This window comes from Ochlerotatus camptorhynchus, unplaced genomic scaffold (assembly GCF_037179485.1).
Source record: "Ochlerotatus camptorhynchus isolate MF236.1 unplaced genomic scaffold, CSIRO-AGI_Acam_v1.1 ptg000295l, whole genome shotgun sequence".
Taxonomy (NCBI): Eukaryota; Metazoa; Arthropoda; class Insecta; order Diptera; family Culicidae; genus Ochlerotatus; species Ochlerotatus camptorhynchus.
The window spans coordinates 124,160-144,693 of record NW_027040784.1 but is presented as its reverse complement, the minus strand read 5'-3'; the positions used below and the strand labels follow the sequence as shown (position 1 = coordinate 144,693).

Sequence of the window (20,534 nt, the reverse complement as noted above, 5' to 3'; positions counted from 1 at the left end):
GATACGTTATAAACATCATAGCATGCATGAGGTGAATTGGCACCCGTAATGAATCCCGGTAGCGTAGTAACAGGTGATGGACAGCAAACTCTACCCTTTCCGGGGTACCCAGCAAACTCCACGGCAGGAGGTGGATTTCCACTCGTGAATCACATTCCGGTGCTTCCAAGGATATATGATCCGGTTGGGCAGTATCAAGTAACACCCACGCTCAGCTAGTGATCAATAAAGAGAATTTGTAATAGTTCAAGCCGAACAATGGATTAGGTCCTAAGTTACATTGACAGATTATCTTCGTCGATTTTTTGTTTGCATCCCCATGGCCATTGAAAGACATTTACAGTTATTTTCAACACACAGTTCGTGAAAAAATCTATTATCTAGCGTCTAATACGCTAAACACGACAAGAATCGATTGTATAGCCAAGTTTTCGTTAAAGAAAGTCGATGAAAAGAAAGTCGATAAAGAGAATCGATGAACGCTAATGCATTGTTCGACTTGATTTGTTGATAAGATAATTCGTCTAAATCAGTGCTATTTATAATTAATTTACTAGAGCCATTAATTTACTTTCCCGCGAAAATCCATTAGAAGTTGGTGCAGAAGTCCTCAGTTGTCAAATGATAGGGAAAGGAATCTTTCGAAAACCGTGATGCGAGTTCCACTGTTTTTCTCTTGACTCTATTACAGTGAAACAAATCAAGATAGCCATGCTATAACTCGCCAGTCTGAACATAGCAAAAAGCTCCAATTAAAATGTAATACACAGCAAAAAAATAATTTTGATATCACGTCAAAGTGGATGCACTACAATCATGTCGAAAATATGGTGTAATATTACTTGCTAAAAAGGACAAAATTATCATTAATACAATGCATGAACTGACATTACGCTGCTTTTACTGCATTTGTTTATTTATGTGGTCATAAAAATTACATGAAATTTTCGACATGATTGTAGTGCATCCACTTTGATGTGATATCAAAATTATTTTTTTGCTGTGTAGGCAAGAAGTCGACAATAATGAACTGTGGGTGACTCCTAACAAAAACTGAACAAAATTCTAAAAGACCTTTAAAAGACCCACCAAACGTTTCTTTCCATCAGTTTCAAGGCTAAAAACCATTCTACTTGCCTACCGGAACGCAGTGAACATATTTTCATTGACAAAATTTCGGTTTTAAATTTAAAAAAAAACTTGTTTTTAATTAATTACCTCTGAACGTCTCCTCAATAAAGATAACTAACCAACTAATTATTGACGTCCCATTTCACCTTAACATGTTATGTATTCTTCATGATTTCTTATGGTATTTCTGAGATTCCCTGCCTCTCTTCTAATTTATATTTAAAATCATTCGTAATAAGTGCATGGTTCCATACGGAAACAGACCAGACTTCTCCAGATATTGGTGATGATCTAACAAACCTACATCATTGCCAAATTGGAACAAATACAAAATCAAACTTCTTGTATAAGCAAGGATTCAATATTTCTTATCTGCAAGGATAAAATTTCAGAGTGGTCTCTCTTACCGGTTTTGAGTTATGACCAAAAAACTAACGGCCCGGAAAATTTTGGTTCAACTTCTCTGAATGTTATGAAATTGAAATAATTTGAAAATTCATAACATATGAACAAAGTACCGTAGAAAAAACTTCTTTGGTGAAATGATAAGGATAAAAAATATAAACTGAAAAATGTTTTCCTTGAAAGTAATCATGGTGGATGAAAATTGCAAAGAAAAACTGGGAAAACCATATTCCGAGTGATGTTTCTTCAATAACTTTTCTCTTACTTGAATAATTCTCATCTTTCGCTGGTGAAAATTCAACGTTTTAGAGTATTTACCGAAAAACTAATGACCGGTTACGCGCCACTCTAAGAAATTCATAAAACAAACATGAAAACGAACATTTTCATAGCTTTCCTATGACTGATCGTTCGTTTTTCGGTCATATCTTAAAAAACGGTAAGAGACACCACTCTGAAATTTTCACCAGTGAAAGATAAGAAGCTTTCAAACCTGATAAAAATTCATTTGAAAAATGGACATTATCCTGTGAATGATTTTTCCAAAATTGAAAATATTCGTGGAAAATATTTTTCAGATTATATGTTTTACAGGTTGCTGAAATAATTTCCTTATCATTTCACTGCGCAACTTTCATTCTGTTTCTACGATGAGTTATAAATTTTCAAAGTAGGGAAAATCTGAAAACGTCAACTAAAATTTTCCGGGAAAATTAACCACTCCTAATATTTTGAAATTTGTTTTCGTTCATATTAATTTATCTGTGGGCAAAATTTTATAAAATTATGAGACCCGGCCCATTTTGTCCGACAATAATAAAAATCTTTACTTTAAGTTAGGCACAGAGAGTCCCGATTATTTTGCCCAATTCCTGTAGGTCTGGATTTCTTTGCGGTTGGAATTGTGATTTGTGGTTAAAATTCTTTTGAATTCGACACAAATAAAAATTTAAATTATTCTCGAAATACTCCTTGGCTTATCCTCCGGCACCCTTGGAATTCCCATTAAAATTATCATATAATTTTTCTTACAAATATCTTTAAATACAAACAGTGCTACTACAAACAGAGAGTAGCAATTTCAAATTTGTATGTTTTGTGGAAGCTGACATTTGTGCCTTTAAAGTTTCACGCTAAGGCTTCCTTAGAGTATCACCTTAAGTGATGAAGCCCGTATTTTAAATATTAACCTTCCAGAAAAAGATCGAATCGATTTATTTCAATAGAAAGCTAGAACCGTACTCACCTAGACATAATAATCCTAAGCTTGTTAAAGCTTCTCGCGCACCTAGTCTATTTTTATTGATATTTACAGTAGTGCTACTCAGGATGTTGTTGTTCGTTGTTGAGTTGTTATTGTTGGTTGCATTAAGGTTATTGCTATTCGACGAGACCGACGGTAAAGGAGTTATGAATGATGACAACAACCTAGGAGGTCCACCATTCATATGTTTCGCTGAGCACGGTGTCACTGAATTGGCCGACACGGTCGACACATTCAGTGGTTGAGCCGCCCGGTTAAGACCCCGTGAAGATCTATTTTGACCAGACACGGGGCCAGAGTGTATGTGTTTCAGCATTTAACGTGTTCCAGTTCCCAGTGGATTACATTTTCACTATAACGGCACTTGAAGTACTGATGCTGCCACTGTTGCTCGCTTTTAGCTAGTAATATTGCTACTCCAACTACACTCATATTAAGCGCTTTCATCTCCACTAATGAGCACATTTGGAAAACTTTAGCACATTTGGTTTTCTACGTCTTCTTGAACTCATTTATGACGACACGGAACTTCTTTTGCTTCACTCAAACACACCTTCATCACAAACAATTTCATATTTTTTAAAACCATCAACCACCAATGCTTCTCTCAATATAATTGTGACGGATTTCCACCTTTTTGTGGACACCACAATAAATGTGTTATTCTTCCGGCTTCTCGAAATTCTTCAGCTCATCAGTAGGAAAAGATACTAAATTCAGTTACACCTATTTCCTGCAGAAGCCCATTCACACTTGCACGTTCAGGTGATGGTATATACTGAAAGAAGAGACCGTTCCACGCCTAATTGCGTGCGCTCACATTTTCAAACTGCTCGCATCCGTCCTTCTCAGCAAGCTACGACGCGATGCTGTGAATAATACTGCCACCTCACCATGGTTACGCCAATACTGCCTGTTGATCTTCCGAGCCCTGCCTGCCTACTACGCGCGGCGACGTTCACAATATGCTCTCCAAAGATCGTTCCGCGCCGGTTCTAGCGACTGAAGAATGTGGTTGAAATCTTGTTTTTACGATGTGGAAAAACTGGAATTGAGAGAGAAACAGAGACGAATGAAGAAGTTGGAATAAAATGTCAATATACAACTACAGTTATATTTAGAGAGAAAGGCACGCAAACCACGAGATTTTTGTCGCTGATGTTGCGAGGAATCGATTGAACTTGACTGGTAGATAGATCGATATCGTACGCTATCTGCGAATTATTCCCAGAGCGTGGATGCCACAGCTGCCAATTTGAGTCGAATATGTTGCTGTTTGTTTTCTTGAGCTAAAAACTATTATTATACGTTGTAAACTGTAACCATGTTTTGTCAGATTCGTGACTTTCATTCAAAAGAGCTAGCTCAACCATCGAAACCGAGTGCAGGCGCACATGGCAAGATGACCCCATTGATGAGCCAAGATGTGTGTTGAAATCGATGTTTAGCTTTTCTCTTTCGTCCACCGGAAATATCATGGAACATAAATATCGGTTATTTAAAATCATATGTTTCCAAAACCTTTAAAATTAAAAATAGTTTAGAATTGCATTAACATTAACTCACATGGAATTTTCTCAAGTTTCATCATGTTTCTGCACTTTTATAGACATGCATGGATGCTGCTGACAAGAACCGTATTTACATAATGACAGTTTCTTCTTTCTTCATCACTGCCCTGCCCAGTGTCCATATACATAACTCAATATCCATTGCAACGAAGAAGTAATCGACTGGACAGCAACAACAACGACACAGTATTGATGGACGAGCAGCACTCTCTGCTAATAATTAGGAGTAATTTTGTGTGGAAACAAGCGAAACAGGTAGGCTATGCATATTAAACAAAAACGAGTTTTCTTAAGAAAAGCATAGGATAAATGGTTGAATGAAAAAAAAAAATCATACGGGAGTGAAACATCTCATTGAATAATTTCCCGCCGGCTATCCGTGCTACAGATTGCAGTAACGAACGAAGGGACTGCAACACCCATTTAGGTAGAAGAGGCGACTGTCTCTATTAAATTATTGCTACATACAGAGCCTACTGGGATCGCGTTGCAGTGTTTAATTTTTACTATCAAAGCGGGTTCCGTTACGTTTGCTTTGGTCGAACCTTTGCCCTCCTGCTGCTGCTGCTGCTGCATTAACGTAGCTAGGGGGGCCTCCCCCGGTTTTTCGGTGATTTTAAAACCGACACACACCCGTTGAAAGTAACTCAGAGATAGATTCAAGTTGACTTAAACGCTGTCTAGACTGGAGAGTTATAACATGTTATAACGGTTGTCAAATAATTGCAACACAGAAACCACCATCAAGGTAGCGCTGTAACATGTTATAACTCTGTAGTCTGAACGTACTATTACTCTCTTTTTTCCATTTCAATTTCGTTAAAAGTGGAGTGCATTCCTTTATGTAACGTCGATCTCTGTTTCGCAATCTAGTGCCAACTGGGGGAGGGACGTTCTGTCAAATCAGCCTACTGATCATTCTTGTATGAAACTGGTTCCAAACGTAAACAAACGCTGTTGGTTTCTTATGGCTTGTTTACGTTTGGAACCAGTTATGCGAGGTAGGCGACGATTGTTCATATTTGACAGCCACCTCCCCCCCCCCCCCCCCTGAAGTGCCAATCACCGACGGACATCGATTGCCATCCATTGACGGCAGAATGTGCAGGAAGGCAGCTTCCACACCTGCGTAAGATATCATTATAATATCAGCAAACCGGTCAAAAATTTATGATTATTTTTCAAAATTATTTCAATTTTATAAGGTTAAGAGCAGAGAATTCAGCACTGATTATTAAATATTTAGCATAAATAATTTCTAAGATATCAAATTGAGCTATCAAAATGTTCTAGATCCCAAACTCAGAGACTGAATATCTCCAAAAACAATCGTGGCTTTATGTTTAGCGACATTGGACATAATCAAGATGTATTTTGTGTGCCACGGAATGAGTGATCAATTCCTGTTCCAGTGAGTAGGGAAGTTCTCTTTTTTTCAATTGCGTGAAGAGTTATTTTACAGACGGGTCTCGTCTCAGTGGCTTCGATATCTTCAATGAAAACTCTAGCACCTTCCGCAAACCAAGAGCTGACAGCAATCAACTTCGCATTGGGGATGATTTCCAACATGCTTGTAGACCATTACTTCATCTTCTCGGATAGTCTTAGTTCGATTGAGGCTATTCGATCGATGAAACCAAGGCGCTCAGGAAGGCGAATTTTATGACAGACAAATTTCACATGATGAATTTTACAATTTAGTGCGTCAAAGTACGCTTTCAAGTTGGCAAACCGATTGGAAATATTGAACGATGAAAACATTTAATTATTCCTCATGTTTCTTCGAAGGCGTTGTTTAAAGGCTTGGACTTAAGCTGTGATTTCATTCGCATGATCAGTAGACTTATGTCCAACCACTACTCGCTAGATGCGCATCTCCATAGAATGCCTTTTTTCCCTCTTTATTAGTTTTTGTTTGTCTTAATCTCGTCTTAATGAGTCTCATCGTCGCCCCCTGCTCACCCATAGCCGGCCAAACTCCAGACGAATCTAGAACCGCACTACTGTTCATACTGGCGACAACGCTCTGATGAGACAACAAAGATCCTATCCTTCGACAATGTACCCCTCTAACCTCGGGTAAGCCGCGAGTATTCGGCCCAATTCCTACTAGACATAGAATTTAGTTAATTTTGTTACAAACAATGAACAATGAATTATCGGCTTCGTAAAGCTAACGCGATTGATAGTTTAAAGCTATGTATTTTAAATGCTTCCCGTTTACATGATATGTAAAATTCATTATTTTTTACTGTGTTCGATGATTTGCTCCCTCTCCGATACCATTAATAAATAAATAAGCATCACCTACAATAGATCCCAAAAAAATTGGTCACAGTGGAAATTTACACAACTGAATGAATAACATGTTCATGAATTTTTATCTAAAAGGTAGTTTAACAAAAAACAATTTAATAGGAACTCTCTAGGCCACCTCCAGAAAAAAATCCTAACTTCGCTAATGTACTTCTGTATCATTTGAAACAAGAGAACATAATTGCAAGGTACATACATACAAGCTGTTTGATGAGATGTATACGATATTTAATAATGTAGCCAATTTCATCTGGGGGTGATTGCAGTAACATTACCTGAAGGGTGACTTTATTAACGTGTGGGATAATGTCAATACAGCTACTCGAGACCTTTGAAATTATTTTTCTCCCAATTTGAACTAACTAAAATTTACCTGTGTACATTAGGATCTAATGAATTAAAAAAAAACTTGCTGCCACAATAGAGATTGCTAAAGCGTGATTGTGTCAGTGATTTGTTTTCATCAGGAAAATTTTCCGATATGTGACGTTGTGTGGGTACGATAAACGTCAGCAATCTAAAGTCTAAATCGAAGCCAAGTAAGGCTTGTTCGCGACAAAATCCCTAAGCACATAAATCTCCTGAAATATCTAATCAACGAGTGAAACATTTCGCGTTCGTGAAAATACAACCTTTGTTTACATTAGAAGAGCTTAGTCGAAAAAAGCGTCGAAATAAGAGTAAGTCAGAAAAGCAATTGTGTTCGACCACAATGAAAATCCAGATCTCTCGATCAGAAAACTTGCCAAGAATCTTGGTTTTCCTGCAAGCACTGTTCACCCCCCTTAAAATCTAAATCTTATTTGACAATTTCAAATAAAACGTATGTTTTAAAATAGCATGTTAGGCAACAGCACTATTCTAAATGACCGACTGATTGACGACAAATAAACTACATAAACAACAATATTTGTTTTATTCCAAAATTTCTGTGTCCAGATTTTGTCGCGAACAAGCTATAGTTCAAACCAGAATGAAGTTCTTAAAACTAATGTGGGAAATCGCTCGGGCCGATGAATTCAAGATTCACATTTGTTCCCACCACGACCCACTGTCTGGTTGGAAGAAATGGTCCCACTATTGTTGAACCTCGAACCTGTTTTTGTGCTTCCGGAAAACAATGGACATTGCTTTTTTATGGAACATAATTTTGAATCTGCTCTCGCCGGATATAGACGTTTTATATAGCTGCATCTACTTTCCGCAGGTTTAGCCATGGCTGCAGCTGGGAACGTGAGTTCACTGATGAATTGTGGATTAACACACTTTGCTCGACGTACCTATGTACTTTTTTTCTCTCGGACTCTGGCCAACCCCAACGCTGCATCATCTCTCGCTTGAGCCTATTTTTTATTCGTTCATTCGTTTTACTAACTTTTCTGTCCGTAAATCAGTCGAAATGATCTACTGGGAAAACTAATCATACATCACCTAGATATTAGGCCAAATTGCGTGCCGGGATGAACTGCCCAGCAGCCAACGTCGTGTTAACCGTTAGACCAAAAAGAATGACTAGCAAGACGGATGAGCTCCAACCGGAGGAAATTTCACACATAAGTATACAAGCCATCACCGTGTCTTAGGCCTATGTACCTATTGGAACGGTAGCTCTGTCGAGCATGAGAAATACAGCCACGGTCAAGGTACGCTGCAGTGGATGAATTACAGGGACCAATTATGTAATTAAGAAGCCGAGGTAATTATCATAGCTTATAAAAGAGTTGTTAATCCACACAGCGCGAGATGTTTGTCATGCCAGTGGCATTGTCACGTTGGTATGGTGGAAATGTTGGTCAGGGTGTCACTGGTCTGCGCTTATGGTATGAGTTGGATAGAAAGTACTTAGTATCTACCTCTGCCTCTTACTATGCACAACGAACGTAATGAGATTATCTCTGAGGATTAGCATGGCCATTATGGTGCATGAAAATCAAAAATCGTAGGCCCTAGGAATTGATTGTTGAAGTTTTAAATTTTGTTAGCAAACAAATTATGTTATGCTTCGAACGTAAGCTTGATGAATGCGAAAAATTTCTGGATAAAAATCTCTTTACTATCACGTCATAAATTCGAAAAAGGAACCACCACATGCAAAAAAATATCCACCTCAATGATAGCCGCTAACAATCTAAGGGTAAGGGTATCTAATTTGATATTTTCTATGGTTGATTTTTTGAACTCACAGAATAATGGGATTTGTTGGTTCAAATCCCACCGGTTGGAATTTTCATAAGCCATAACTAGTACATCTGCCTATCCCTTCCAGCTAACTATTAAGGCAGCATCCATTAAGTACGTCATGCATAATTGAGGAAAATTACTCCCCATTTTCGTCACTTTTTACTATGCCTTATGCATTGCTTGTCACAGATTTCTAAACCCACCTTCCTTCTTGGAGCGTGACGTACTAAATGGATCGCCCCTAAGTGTTTGCAATGAATAGCAAAATGAAAAACTTGTTTACCGATTGCCCTTTAAACTATCTGCCGTATGTTTACGTTTTCACTATATGAATCATATGTATAGCTAGGTACATCATAGCGTTCTTTCTTCCAGACTAGCAGCAGGTGGATGGTTTCGAAAATAAGTCCGAAATATGATATAAAACGCATTGCGCTTCTCCCTTACGAGCGTAAAGTAAAGACACATGTTGTCCTACATCCTGACTGGTGCGCGCTTAAAAAGGGAAGCAACATGGAAACAACGCCAATAGGATACTCATTGTTACACCTGATTTCCGCTCCAATGATCACGCCTGCCCATGAATGTGATATTCATAAACGAATTGCGTCCCTTTTTATAAAAACCGTTTGTAGCACGTGGCCACTATGACATATGGTGTTGGGTTTTTTTATATCGTTGCAGACGATTATAAATGTATCGTTGCCATGTATTTTTTTTTTTATAAATTTATTTTTTACCTTTTACAGGGAAATGCTTAGGAACCGAGTCTTGTATACCTAACAATTGAGCTAATGTCATTTGAGCTAATGTCATTTTATATTCATTTTCAAGGTGCCTCCTGGGAGAAGATCAATACCTTCATACAACACACCAAATCACATGAAAATGCAACCACAAGCTGTCATATTAGGTAGGTGCTCAGGATCCTATTCTCCACACCCGAACTTGCTTGTCAAATTTGCGGCATATGAAAGCTCTTCGTTATGACTACAAATGGGCAAAATTTTATTAAATTTGGTTGATTGTATTTTTATAATAGTTCCAACTTCTTACACTCATCCAAATAAGTTCAATACTATAGTGATAACCAGTGTTCATAAAATCATTCTCAAATACCCCTCCGAATAAATTCAAGTGCGAATTAGCAAACATATCTCACACAAAGTAGTTTAACAGGTAAAAACAAATTTTCATGTCAAAGTCAACAAAAAGGCCAAATCATGTTTTAATTGCAGAAATAGTTGTGCGAAAAAAGGAGCAGCAGATATGTCGGAGTTCATATTTCCACTCATAGAATTAAAATTATATCCATATAGAATTTGATGCACCACACCACCGAAAGCTTAATAGACACTCTGGAAAAGGCGAGGAAATATTCAATACTAGGTTCAATACATAGTGCAGAACATATGAAAAAATACATGTTTTATTGGGAACGAGGCCGCTAGAGGCACTTCAATTTTATATTACTTATGAAGGGGGGCTATATATCTCGCAATCATGATCCTATGGGAAGTTGCCGAGAGCTTCTAACTGTGGAAAAGGATCGCTTCTCCAAACCTCCGGTTAACTATACACCGTCGATGCGATTTGAAAAAGGTGAAATATTAAACCCTTACCCGGTCAGCGGTACTGCGAATTCACATTGGCTGGCTAACCCCTCTACATCGAACGAAGCGTGTCTATGTAGACATTCGTGTTTTCGTCGAAATTGACGCTCTCTCCAGAGGAAGTAGATGACAACAGTGTTGCAGAACCGACCGATTTTCAAGATTTAACGACCTCTCAGGACCAAGAAGAAGAGGTAATTAATTTTAATAGTTTTAAGTGTTCAGGGAATACAACATCGCAATGTACAAATGAAAGCAAATGAAAAGTGCTTTCAAAGTGAACGAAATTTATAAACAAGTATCAGCATGCAATTTTCATGCAATTTTAGCAACGAAAACCAGCTGGGATGCTGGAGTAAAGAACGAAGAAGTTTTCGGTGATCGATTCAATGTGTTTAGGGATGATCGTGATAAAACGTTATCCAACAAAAAAAGTGGTGGTGGTGTCATAGTAGCAGTTAGTGTTGACTATGAATCTGAACAAATATCATCTTGTAAGTGTAAGGAGTTTGATCACGTTTGGGTCAAATGTTTCATTGGAGATGAAGTTCATATTTTTGCGACAGTATATTTTCCTCCAGAATATGCAAAGCAAGATTCATACGAAATTTTTTTTAAACTAGCTGAAAATATTATTTCGAAATGTGAGGCGGAAGCAAATGTTCACATATACGGAGATTTTAACCAACGCTCAGTGAATTTTATTGTTGATGACGACAACGAATCTTTGTTGATACCGATTATAGGAGAAAATGAAACACTTCGTACTCTGTTCGACAAAAGTGCAGAAATTGGACTCAACCAAATAAATCACATAAAAAATCAAAATAACTGCTACTTAGATTTGTTATTCACTAATATGACTGATGATTTCTGGGTATCAGAGCCACCCACCCCTCTTTGGAAAAACGAAGTGTTCCACACTGCTATTGAATACTCCATATTCATACATGAAAAAACGGTAACGTTGGATAACAATTTATCTGAAACATACTTCGACTTTCATAAAACAAACTATGTACTTCTCAAAGAAAAATTAGCCTGTATTGACTGGCAAACTACAATACGTAAGCTTGACATAGAACAGGCAGTGGACACATTTTATCAAATTATTTATAAAATTCTGCAACAGACGGTACCCTTGAAGCAGAGGAAACCCACAAAGTCCAAGACACCAGTTTGGTACAATAAAAAGGTTATCAATCTTAAAAATAGGAAACAGAAAGCACATAAGATTTATAAAAGAAATCATAGTGAAGAAAATCTTACATTTTATCTAGAAGTCTGCGATCAACTGAATGAAGAAATGAAAAATGCATATGAAGAACATAATACCAAGGTAGAAAATAATATTAAAACAGATCCAAAATCATTTTTTAACTATGTTAAAGAGAGACAAAAATCGAAGAACTTTCCTTCTAAAATGCAGTTAGATAACAGAACCGGGAACACATCTGGTGAGATCAGTAATTTATTTGCGGACTTTTTTCAGAACATTTACACAACTCATGACGAGAATGATCGCGATTATGAATATCTTTCATACCTTCCGGAGCCAATGACGGATATTACAGTTAACAATTTATCCCTCAAAGAAATCTTGCATGCTCTTGAGTCCTTGGATACGTCAAAAGGCGCTGGTCCAAATGGTTTACCACCTATTCTTCTAAAAACACTTTCAAATGAATTAGTAAAGCCTTTATTTTGGTTGTTTAATTCATCGTTAAACGCCAGTATGCTGCCTCCAATTTGGAAGGAATCTTTCTTAATCCCTATTTTTAAAAACGGGAAAAAATCGGATATCACAAACTATCGCGGGATTCCTATATTATCTACTATTCCTAAACTTTTCGAGTCCATCATTAATGCCAACATATTTTCCCAAGTTAAATCTCTCATTACTAGTAAACAACATGGATTTGTTAAAGGTCGATCTACAGCCACTAATTTGATACATTTTGTAACATATGCTTTAAATGTAATGGATAAGGAAAATTACGTAGAAACATTATATACTGATTTTAGTAAAGCATTCGATAGAGTGGATATACCACTGTTGATTTTCAAGTTGTCCAAGTTAGGTTTTAATACCAGGCTACTGCAATGGATCGAGTCATACTTGTCATGGAGAACGCAAAGAGTAAGATTTGAAGGAAAATTGTCGTCTGTCGTTCATGTAACATCTGGTGTGCCACAAGGTTCGCATCTTGGTCCACTACTATTCATCTTATTTGTCAATGATATAGAATACATTTTGAAGCTGCTTCATGTTTCAATATATGCAGACGACATGAAACTTTTCATGGAAATATCTAAAGCATCTGATATGCAGTATTTCAGCAAGAAGTTGACATTTTTTACACTTGGTGTAAGAAGAATTTGTTAGAGATTAACGTTAGTAAATGTAATTCTATATCGTTTACAAGAAAGCATGCCATAGTAAATGACACAATTTCCCTTGGTGAGAAAACAGTTGAAAGGTGTAATCAAGTAAGGGACTTAGGCATTATTCTCGACTCTAAGTTGTCATTTGTTGATCACTACAATAACATTATATATAAAGCAAGTAACATGCTAGGGTTTATCAAAAGATTTAGTCTGCACTTCAAAGATCCTTACACTATTAAAACATTGTATGTGGCCTATGTGAGACCTCTTCTTGAATACTGTAGCGTAGTGTGGGCTCCGTATCAGGATACATATATAAACCGCATTGAGTCTGTTCAAAAACAGTTTTTGTTGTTTGCCCTTCGAAAATTAGGTTGGACGAGATTACCACTTCCATCTTATGAATCGCGATGTTTGTTAATAAGTTTAGATGGACTGAAAAAACGAAGAGACTTTGCCATGGTAACATTTATAAACGACGTTATTGCTCAAAAAGTTAATGTTCCGAAAATTTTAGAAAATATAAATTTTTATGCTCCCACTCGCTCTCTGAGGATTAGGAATTTGTTTTACATTAACAATCAAAGAACAAACTATGCTAAAAATGGGCCTTTGAATAGAATTATGACCTGCTATAACGCATATTCCCAATCAATTGATGTAACAATGAATAAAATAACACTAAAAAAAGCATTCTTTTCAAGGTTAGCCAGGCAATAATATTTAAGACATAGTTAATAAGCATTCATTGTAATTGGTCTACGATTGATTGACGACATAAATAAATAAATAAATAAAAATCAGATCTCGGTCGCTCATCGCTGCAGGTTTGCTGCCCTCTGGTGGTGACCGATTCGAATCAGCTGCCTTTTGTGTGTTTCAACGGCAGACGTCTATAGTTCCGGTGCTGTTCCCGAGTGGACGAGAATATCAAATCAAAAGCAAGTTTTACTATTGAACTTGGGGAATAGAACATCAGCAATAGCTAATAGTTTGATTGATATAAAAGAGGTAAAATATCAGAAATATATGGAACCATATATATATATATATATATATATATATATATATATATATATATATATATATATATATATATACGTAAATCATATATTTCATTGTTTTTTACATGTTTACCATAGTGACTGAAGTATAAATAATTGAATGTTTGTAACATTAAAAACAATTAACAAAAGAAAAATATAAATGATTTGAGTGTGCTACATGGCCTTGATATCGATTTAAAAAACGGTACATAGGGGTAGACGGGCAAGATCGCCCTTTAAGTTTACATACAAAAAATCTTGTGTTTTTGTAAACTGCACACACGTACTTTTCAACCATGGTCCAAAGATGCAACGTGCCAAAAATGATTCAATAATATTCAATAATTTTCATGAAATTGAAGAACTTTTGTCGAACAAAAAAAATCTCTCTTTGTGATAAGAATTTGTAATAACTTAAAACCCTGTTTTTGTTTCACTAAATACAACTTTCAATTATTTTTTCAACCTGGGGCTGGTATTTTGTTTTGACTAACTAAGGAATATAATTCTTAAAATCTAAATAATATCATACAAAAACTAATTCTGCTGTGACTGCACGTCTTCCACCGCAGGGAGCTCATCTTGCCCCGGGGTGTTTGAAAACGGTGTAAAAAATAACTTTTTTAATTCTTAAAAAAACAAAATTTAGTACATTGAATTGCATCAATGCGTAATCTAAACTTATCATACATATATGATCTAGGGAAAACAATTTTTGAATGTATTAAGTTCTTAAGTCTGTTGGTTGGGAGGTAATACGATAAACGCTCTTTGTGTTATTAAATTTTACTTTAACGAACCATAGGTGGATATATCCAGATGTTATGTTCTGGATTTTCCTATAGAGATTGCTAAAATGTGATTGTATCAGTGATTTGTTTCCATCAGGAAAATTTTATGTATTCATCAGAATAATCAACGCTGTAGTCATATATCTTTTATACTATTCTTTTAATCATTGCTATCGAGTGTCATAATTAGATTATCCGTGGTGTGTATAAATTTCCGTTTGACCTCTGAAGTATGATTAAATTCATAATACAGATAGGCCCTCGTCAAAAGTAGGTACTCGCGGTAAATGGATTATTATCGAATGGCTTGCACTGAAAAGATTAGTGCAGTGTTTGCTTTGACAACGAAATAGCGTGCAAAAGTATTTCTGTAAAAAAGCTTGACTGCTATATGAAACGGGTGCAATATTTATATTTGAAAATGCCGATTTTAGCTGAAAATATTTCATTTTCATCTAGCTTGCATTGAATTTGTTAAAGAAATCATAATCAAGCGTGTTATTGTATGTATTTTTTAAACCAAAATACATATTGCCGAAAAGCACATCCACTTGAGAACCTGAGAACCTCGTGGTTGTCTATGATTTGTGCAAGGTGTGAAATGCTGCTTAAACTGTATTTTGGTTTTGTATTTCACGCTCAATCCGAGGCTAACCGCCACAGTATGGCTATGGCTATATGCGCTGATGGTGCAAGCGAAGCGAAAATGAGCTTCAGTATAATTTGGCTCCATCGGCTTAATTTTTAATTGGCAAATCAAATCATTACCAGTCGATCGATTTGATTGGAAAATATGCTGTATTGCATTTGAAAAACCATAATCTGATGTTGCACGTGGGCAGCAAGTACTAACTTTGATGCCGCATGTTACCATATAGTGAGGAAAGGTAAGAGAGAAAAATTCCTACTGATTTACTGTTAAGATGTTTGGATGAGATATCATCGCCTACTTCACATGATGTGTGAGATGAAGAATTAACTTCTTCCGGTATTGGTTGAGGAGGCGTTGGCCAAACGAACGATCCAAGTTCATTTTTTTTGAAAATTGAGTTGTGTGTGGGAGTGTGCCCCTAACAACTCGACAAGTCTTGAACAAAACTTATTTACCTGGCATGCAGCTTTTTCGTAAATGACTCTCTAATTTGGTACGCCATGCGGATTTTTCAATTCGTTAGTTGTGTTGATGATCTGCCTTTAATTTGTGATTACCTCCAGAGCGGCATTCACAAATTGGTGCTTTGAGTCTTTTTACGTTTCCGTAGCGAGCGTTTTGCCGGTTCTCAACTTAATGTTCTAAGATGCACTTCCATAATCATTAATTGAGAGCTTTCTATGGCAACCAATTAATGAATTTGTATATTGTGTGGCAAGAACAAATATACTCTATGCCCACGGAAGAGAAAACCCACTTGATAATACCGTGCATTTACCGGCTAGGATATCTATATGCTGCCATGTAAACTTACAATAAAAACACAGTGCTACAAATAAAAAAATAACTTTTTAAGTGACCTGCTGTGACCCGAGCAGGAACGAATATCTCGATACCTTAAATTGGTATGGATGAGCCTGGTATAAGAGGTAAAATTCCAAAAAAATGTTCCCACAATACCATTCCAATACCAAATTATGATAGTGCAATAACAAAACAATACCACTCAACTATTCTTTTGGTATCCAAATATCATTTTTTTATATTTACAAAGTATTTTGTATGCATTTTTTTGGTATTATTCTTTGGTATTTTACTTCTTATGTCATGCTTATCAACACCAAATTTTGGTATCAGAACAGAATTAGATATTCATTAGATATTTTCTCCTGCTCGGGAACCAAATCCAATATTCTTATAGGAAATTATATGCTCAACAACTGTGTCAAATACTTGAAGACGATCCGAGTTGACCCTTAAAAGTTATTAGACATCGTATCAAGAAGACTGGCAACTTTGCCAGAATCCAAGCGACAGATACAATAGCGCTGCGCTTGAGTTAGGTTGAAACAACGCATAGAATAATGAGCAAATACGCAAACCTTTCTTCTGAGGATGTAATCCTCGCTATCAAATTCGTTCCAAGCATTTTCCTTTGAGCGGCAGATGACGCGATTGTACCTGTCTCATAGCGTTCGTATGAGAAAATGAAAGAGTTATCAGTCTTCTTGATTTGTTGTCTTTGATTTTATGGAAGCGATACTGACTGATTTTTATTTTTAATAACGAAGCTGGGGAAATAATAATAATAAACGTCAGTCATGTCATCTTGATGGAGCCTGTGGTGGCGTTGCCATCATTGTTCATAGACGAATCAAACATAAAATTCTTTCTTCATTTGAAACCAAAGTTTTTGAAACTTTGGAAGTTTCTGTTGAAACAAAATTTGGACAAATTATGTTTATAGCTGCCTATTTGCCATTCCAATGCGTAGGTCAGCAAAAGAATTTTCTCAAAGGTGACCTTCAGAAACTTACCCGTCATAGGTCTAAATTCTTCATATTGGTGATTTTAATGCACAACACCGCTCATGGAATAATGCTCAAAGCAATTCCAATGGTAATATTCTGTTTGATGATTGTTCTGCCGGTTATTACACTATTCAATATCCAAACAGCCCAACATGCTTTTCTTCAGCAAGAAATCCCTCAACTATTGATTTGGTCTTAACTGATTCATGGCAACTTCGGAGTCAATTGGTTACCCATGCTGACTTCGGTTCTAATCACCTTCCAGTAACTTTTGAAATATCGTAATAAATAATTTCTAATCCCAACAGCTCTACTTTCAATTACCATAGAGCTGATTGGGAGCAATATCGAACATTTATGGAATATAACTTCGATCCAAACATTCCTTTGCAAACCAAAGATGAAATTAATTATGCTCTTGAATCTCTGACTACTTCTATAGTTGAAGCAAGAGCTGCCTCAGTACCAAAATGCGAGGTTAAATTCAAGTCAAATATAATAGACGACGATCTTCAGCTCTTGATCCGTCTTAAAAATGTCCGTGAAGACAATATCAAAGAACACGCGATCCTACCATGAAAGTTATCTGGCGGGATTTGCAAAAACAAATTAAAAAGCGATTCTCTGTCCTGAGGAACAAAACTTTTGAAAATAATGTTTCTAAATTAGAGCCCTTTTGGAAACTCACAAATTTTTTGAAAAAACCTCAAAAGCCTATTCCAGCGCTTAAAGAAGGTGGTAAAATTTTGATCACAAATTTGGAAAAAGCTCAGAAACTTGCTAAGCAATTCGAGAGTTCCCATAATTTCAGTTTGGATCTTACTAGTCCTATTGAGAATCAGGTTGCTCAGGATTATCTGAATATTTTCTCTCGGGAAAATATTTTTGATGATTCCTGGGGGACTGATTTGGACGAAGTAAGATCTATAACTAAAAAATTTCATAATATGAAAGCTCCAGGTGATGATGGAATTTTCAATATCCTCATCAAAAAAACTCCCAGATAGTACCTTGTCTTTCTTGGTAAAAATGAAATGTAATTAATTTTGAATTTGGAACAAATAAAGAGTTAAATAATTGCTTGGTTCAATAAATTCTAATAACTTTTCAGGATCAACTCTGATCGCTTTCTGGTCTTTGACAAAGTTGTTGAGCATATACATTCTTATAAGATTTTTTGTGTTTGGGACGTTTGCAACGTCACCTATCGGCAAAACTTAAATAATTGTGTTTCTTTATACATTTTTCCATACAAACATCTACACAAAAAATGGCTTCAAATAGGTAAATGTTGACTTGTTGTTGAAAGCCTCAAGATTATATAGAAAACAAGTGGTATTATGGCGAGTAGAAGGGTAATTTTATTGGTCAATGAGGTAGCGTCTACAAATATAAAATACGATTTTTATTGTAAAAAATCATATTTAATCAAAAAACACAACTTATTTCATTGAAATCATCATAAATATGTAACATTTGGAAAGCTCTTTCCAAAACTGAATAAAAGCGAAGACAACAAATCAAAAAGACTGGCAACATTCAAAAGCGAATATCTCAATAAAACTAACCGGATTTATAATGTAGTCTTCAGCAACGTTGTTACTCATTGTTTGAACTAGAAGTTTTGAAAATCTGAATCAAATTGAAAGAAAGCTCATTGAGATCGAAAGATGCGCCTTTATTCCACTGTTTGCTCTGATATAATTAATTTACTTATTAAATCTTTAAAAACGTTGACTGTCTTCGTGATTCAGACCCAGCAGCAACTGAGTAAGTGTAATTTGCACATACATTGACGCTTTAATGCGACTGTTTTCAATTGATTTAATAAAATGCTTTATTAGACGTTTTATAAATGTTTTCTAGCTCCATTATTAGATTTCATTTCATTGCTTTACAATATTGCTGTAAAAAGATGAGTACAGTCTGCAAAAATAGCTCTTATGCCACTATGCGTCCAATTTTTAATTGCATGCTTTGTAAATGCTTTATAAACGACGTATTAGATTCATTATTCCACAACACTAGTTCAGTCTAACAACAAGACAAAGTCAGTAAGTAGTGGTTACCGTTTTTGCTTTCCAAGTAGAAGGTCGGGAGTTAAATGCCAAGCACAACTCTTTCTTTATTTGTGTTCTAAATCTTAATCATGGATCACATAGCTAACAACAACAAATATAATTATGGTCCCACCTCTTACCCCTACAAAGGTTTGAGCTGGACGATTTATCTTTAAGATAATTATATATGACATTTTAACCAGGTTGGCAAACAAAATCGAACTGGTTTCAGTTACAGATATAAATTCCCTCTAGAGTTTACAGTTGCTTCACAGCGATATAAATGTGGAAAAGCTCAGGCGTCCACCTCTTAGTTCGCCTTTTTGTCCACCTAAAATATTCATAAGTATTACAAGCAATCAAGAGTTAATGAACAATCAACAAAGCATCCTATTACACTAGCAACCCCGCAATCTGATGCTATCATAATTTTCAGCAATGTCAGGAATGCTCACGAACCCCCAACATTTGCCAGAAAACTTACTACTAACTCAAGGTATCTTTCAAATAAGCTTCAAAACTGCATTTTTTTTTATCAAATATTAAATTCAGTCCTTTATATCCGTAATACGCGCGCGAGGCTCAAACCTTTGTAGACTACTTTTTTTTTAATTAATCTACTATTAAATCAAATATTAAACCCATCATCACCCTCGTGGCGAACAGAAATAGTTTTTACAGTGCTACAATAATTATTAAAAAGTCGTTATGACAGCTATCCATATAAAATAATCCGTTAGAGATAACTTCGTCAAGATACATAATTTGTCAATTCATAAAAAAAATCACTGGATAACTGTTCAAAAGACAGTTTTAACGTGTGAAATGCAGTGTCTTTTAAATTCTGTAAGTGTTGCTAAACGTTTGATATGTCTAGGCATCGAATTGAAAACATTTATTCCTTTATAATATAATGAATTTTGTGAAGCACAAGTCAAGAAATGTGGTGTTCTTATTTCAACCGCGTTTCTAGTATTATATCTATGAAAGTCACTTTCTCTTTCAATTCGATCACACAAATATCGAGGCAGCAAATTCATTGATATGGTTTAATTTATTTACCCAGCATCCTTTCCTTGAAAATTGGAGAGGTGAAGAGATAGAATAGGTCTCATGTAAAACAACGATGAATGAATTAATGATTCCCACTGGACCTTGGGACGATCGGGAGTGCTGATAGGTATTCTGTTTCAAGCAAGCTTTTATTGAATATTGTATATATGTTTATATGTATGTAATAAATTTTTCTAGTTCTGTGTGGTTTCGTGCTTCGTCAGAATCACTAAAGGAAAAGACACCTCTATC

The 20,534-nt window shown here is 35.9% G+C and overlaps 1 protein-coding gene across 1 annotated transcript in view; it reads right to left on the bottom strand.

Moving 5' to 3' along the window:
* LOC135706925 (uncharacterized) overlaps positions 1 to 20,534 on the bottom strand; it is a 42,033-nt gene that overhangs the window by 13,211 nt on the left and 8,288 nt on the right. The window contains exon 2 of the mRNA XM_065228608.1: positions 2,783 to 3,845. Within this exon, the coding sequence (XP_065084680.1) occupies positions 2,783 to 3,116 (334 nt within the window). The 5' untranslated portion in view covers positions 3,117 to 3,845. The remainder of the gene's footprint in view (positions 1 to 2,782; positions 3,846 to 20,534) is intronic.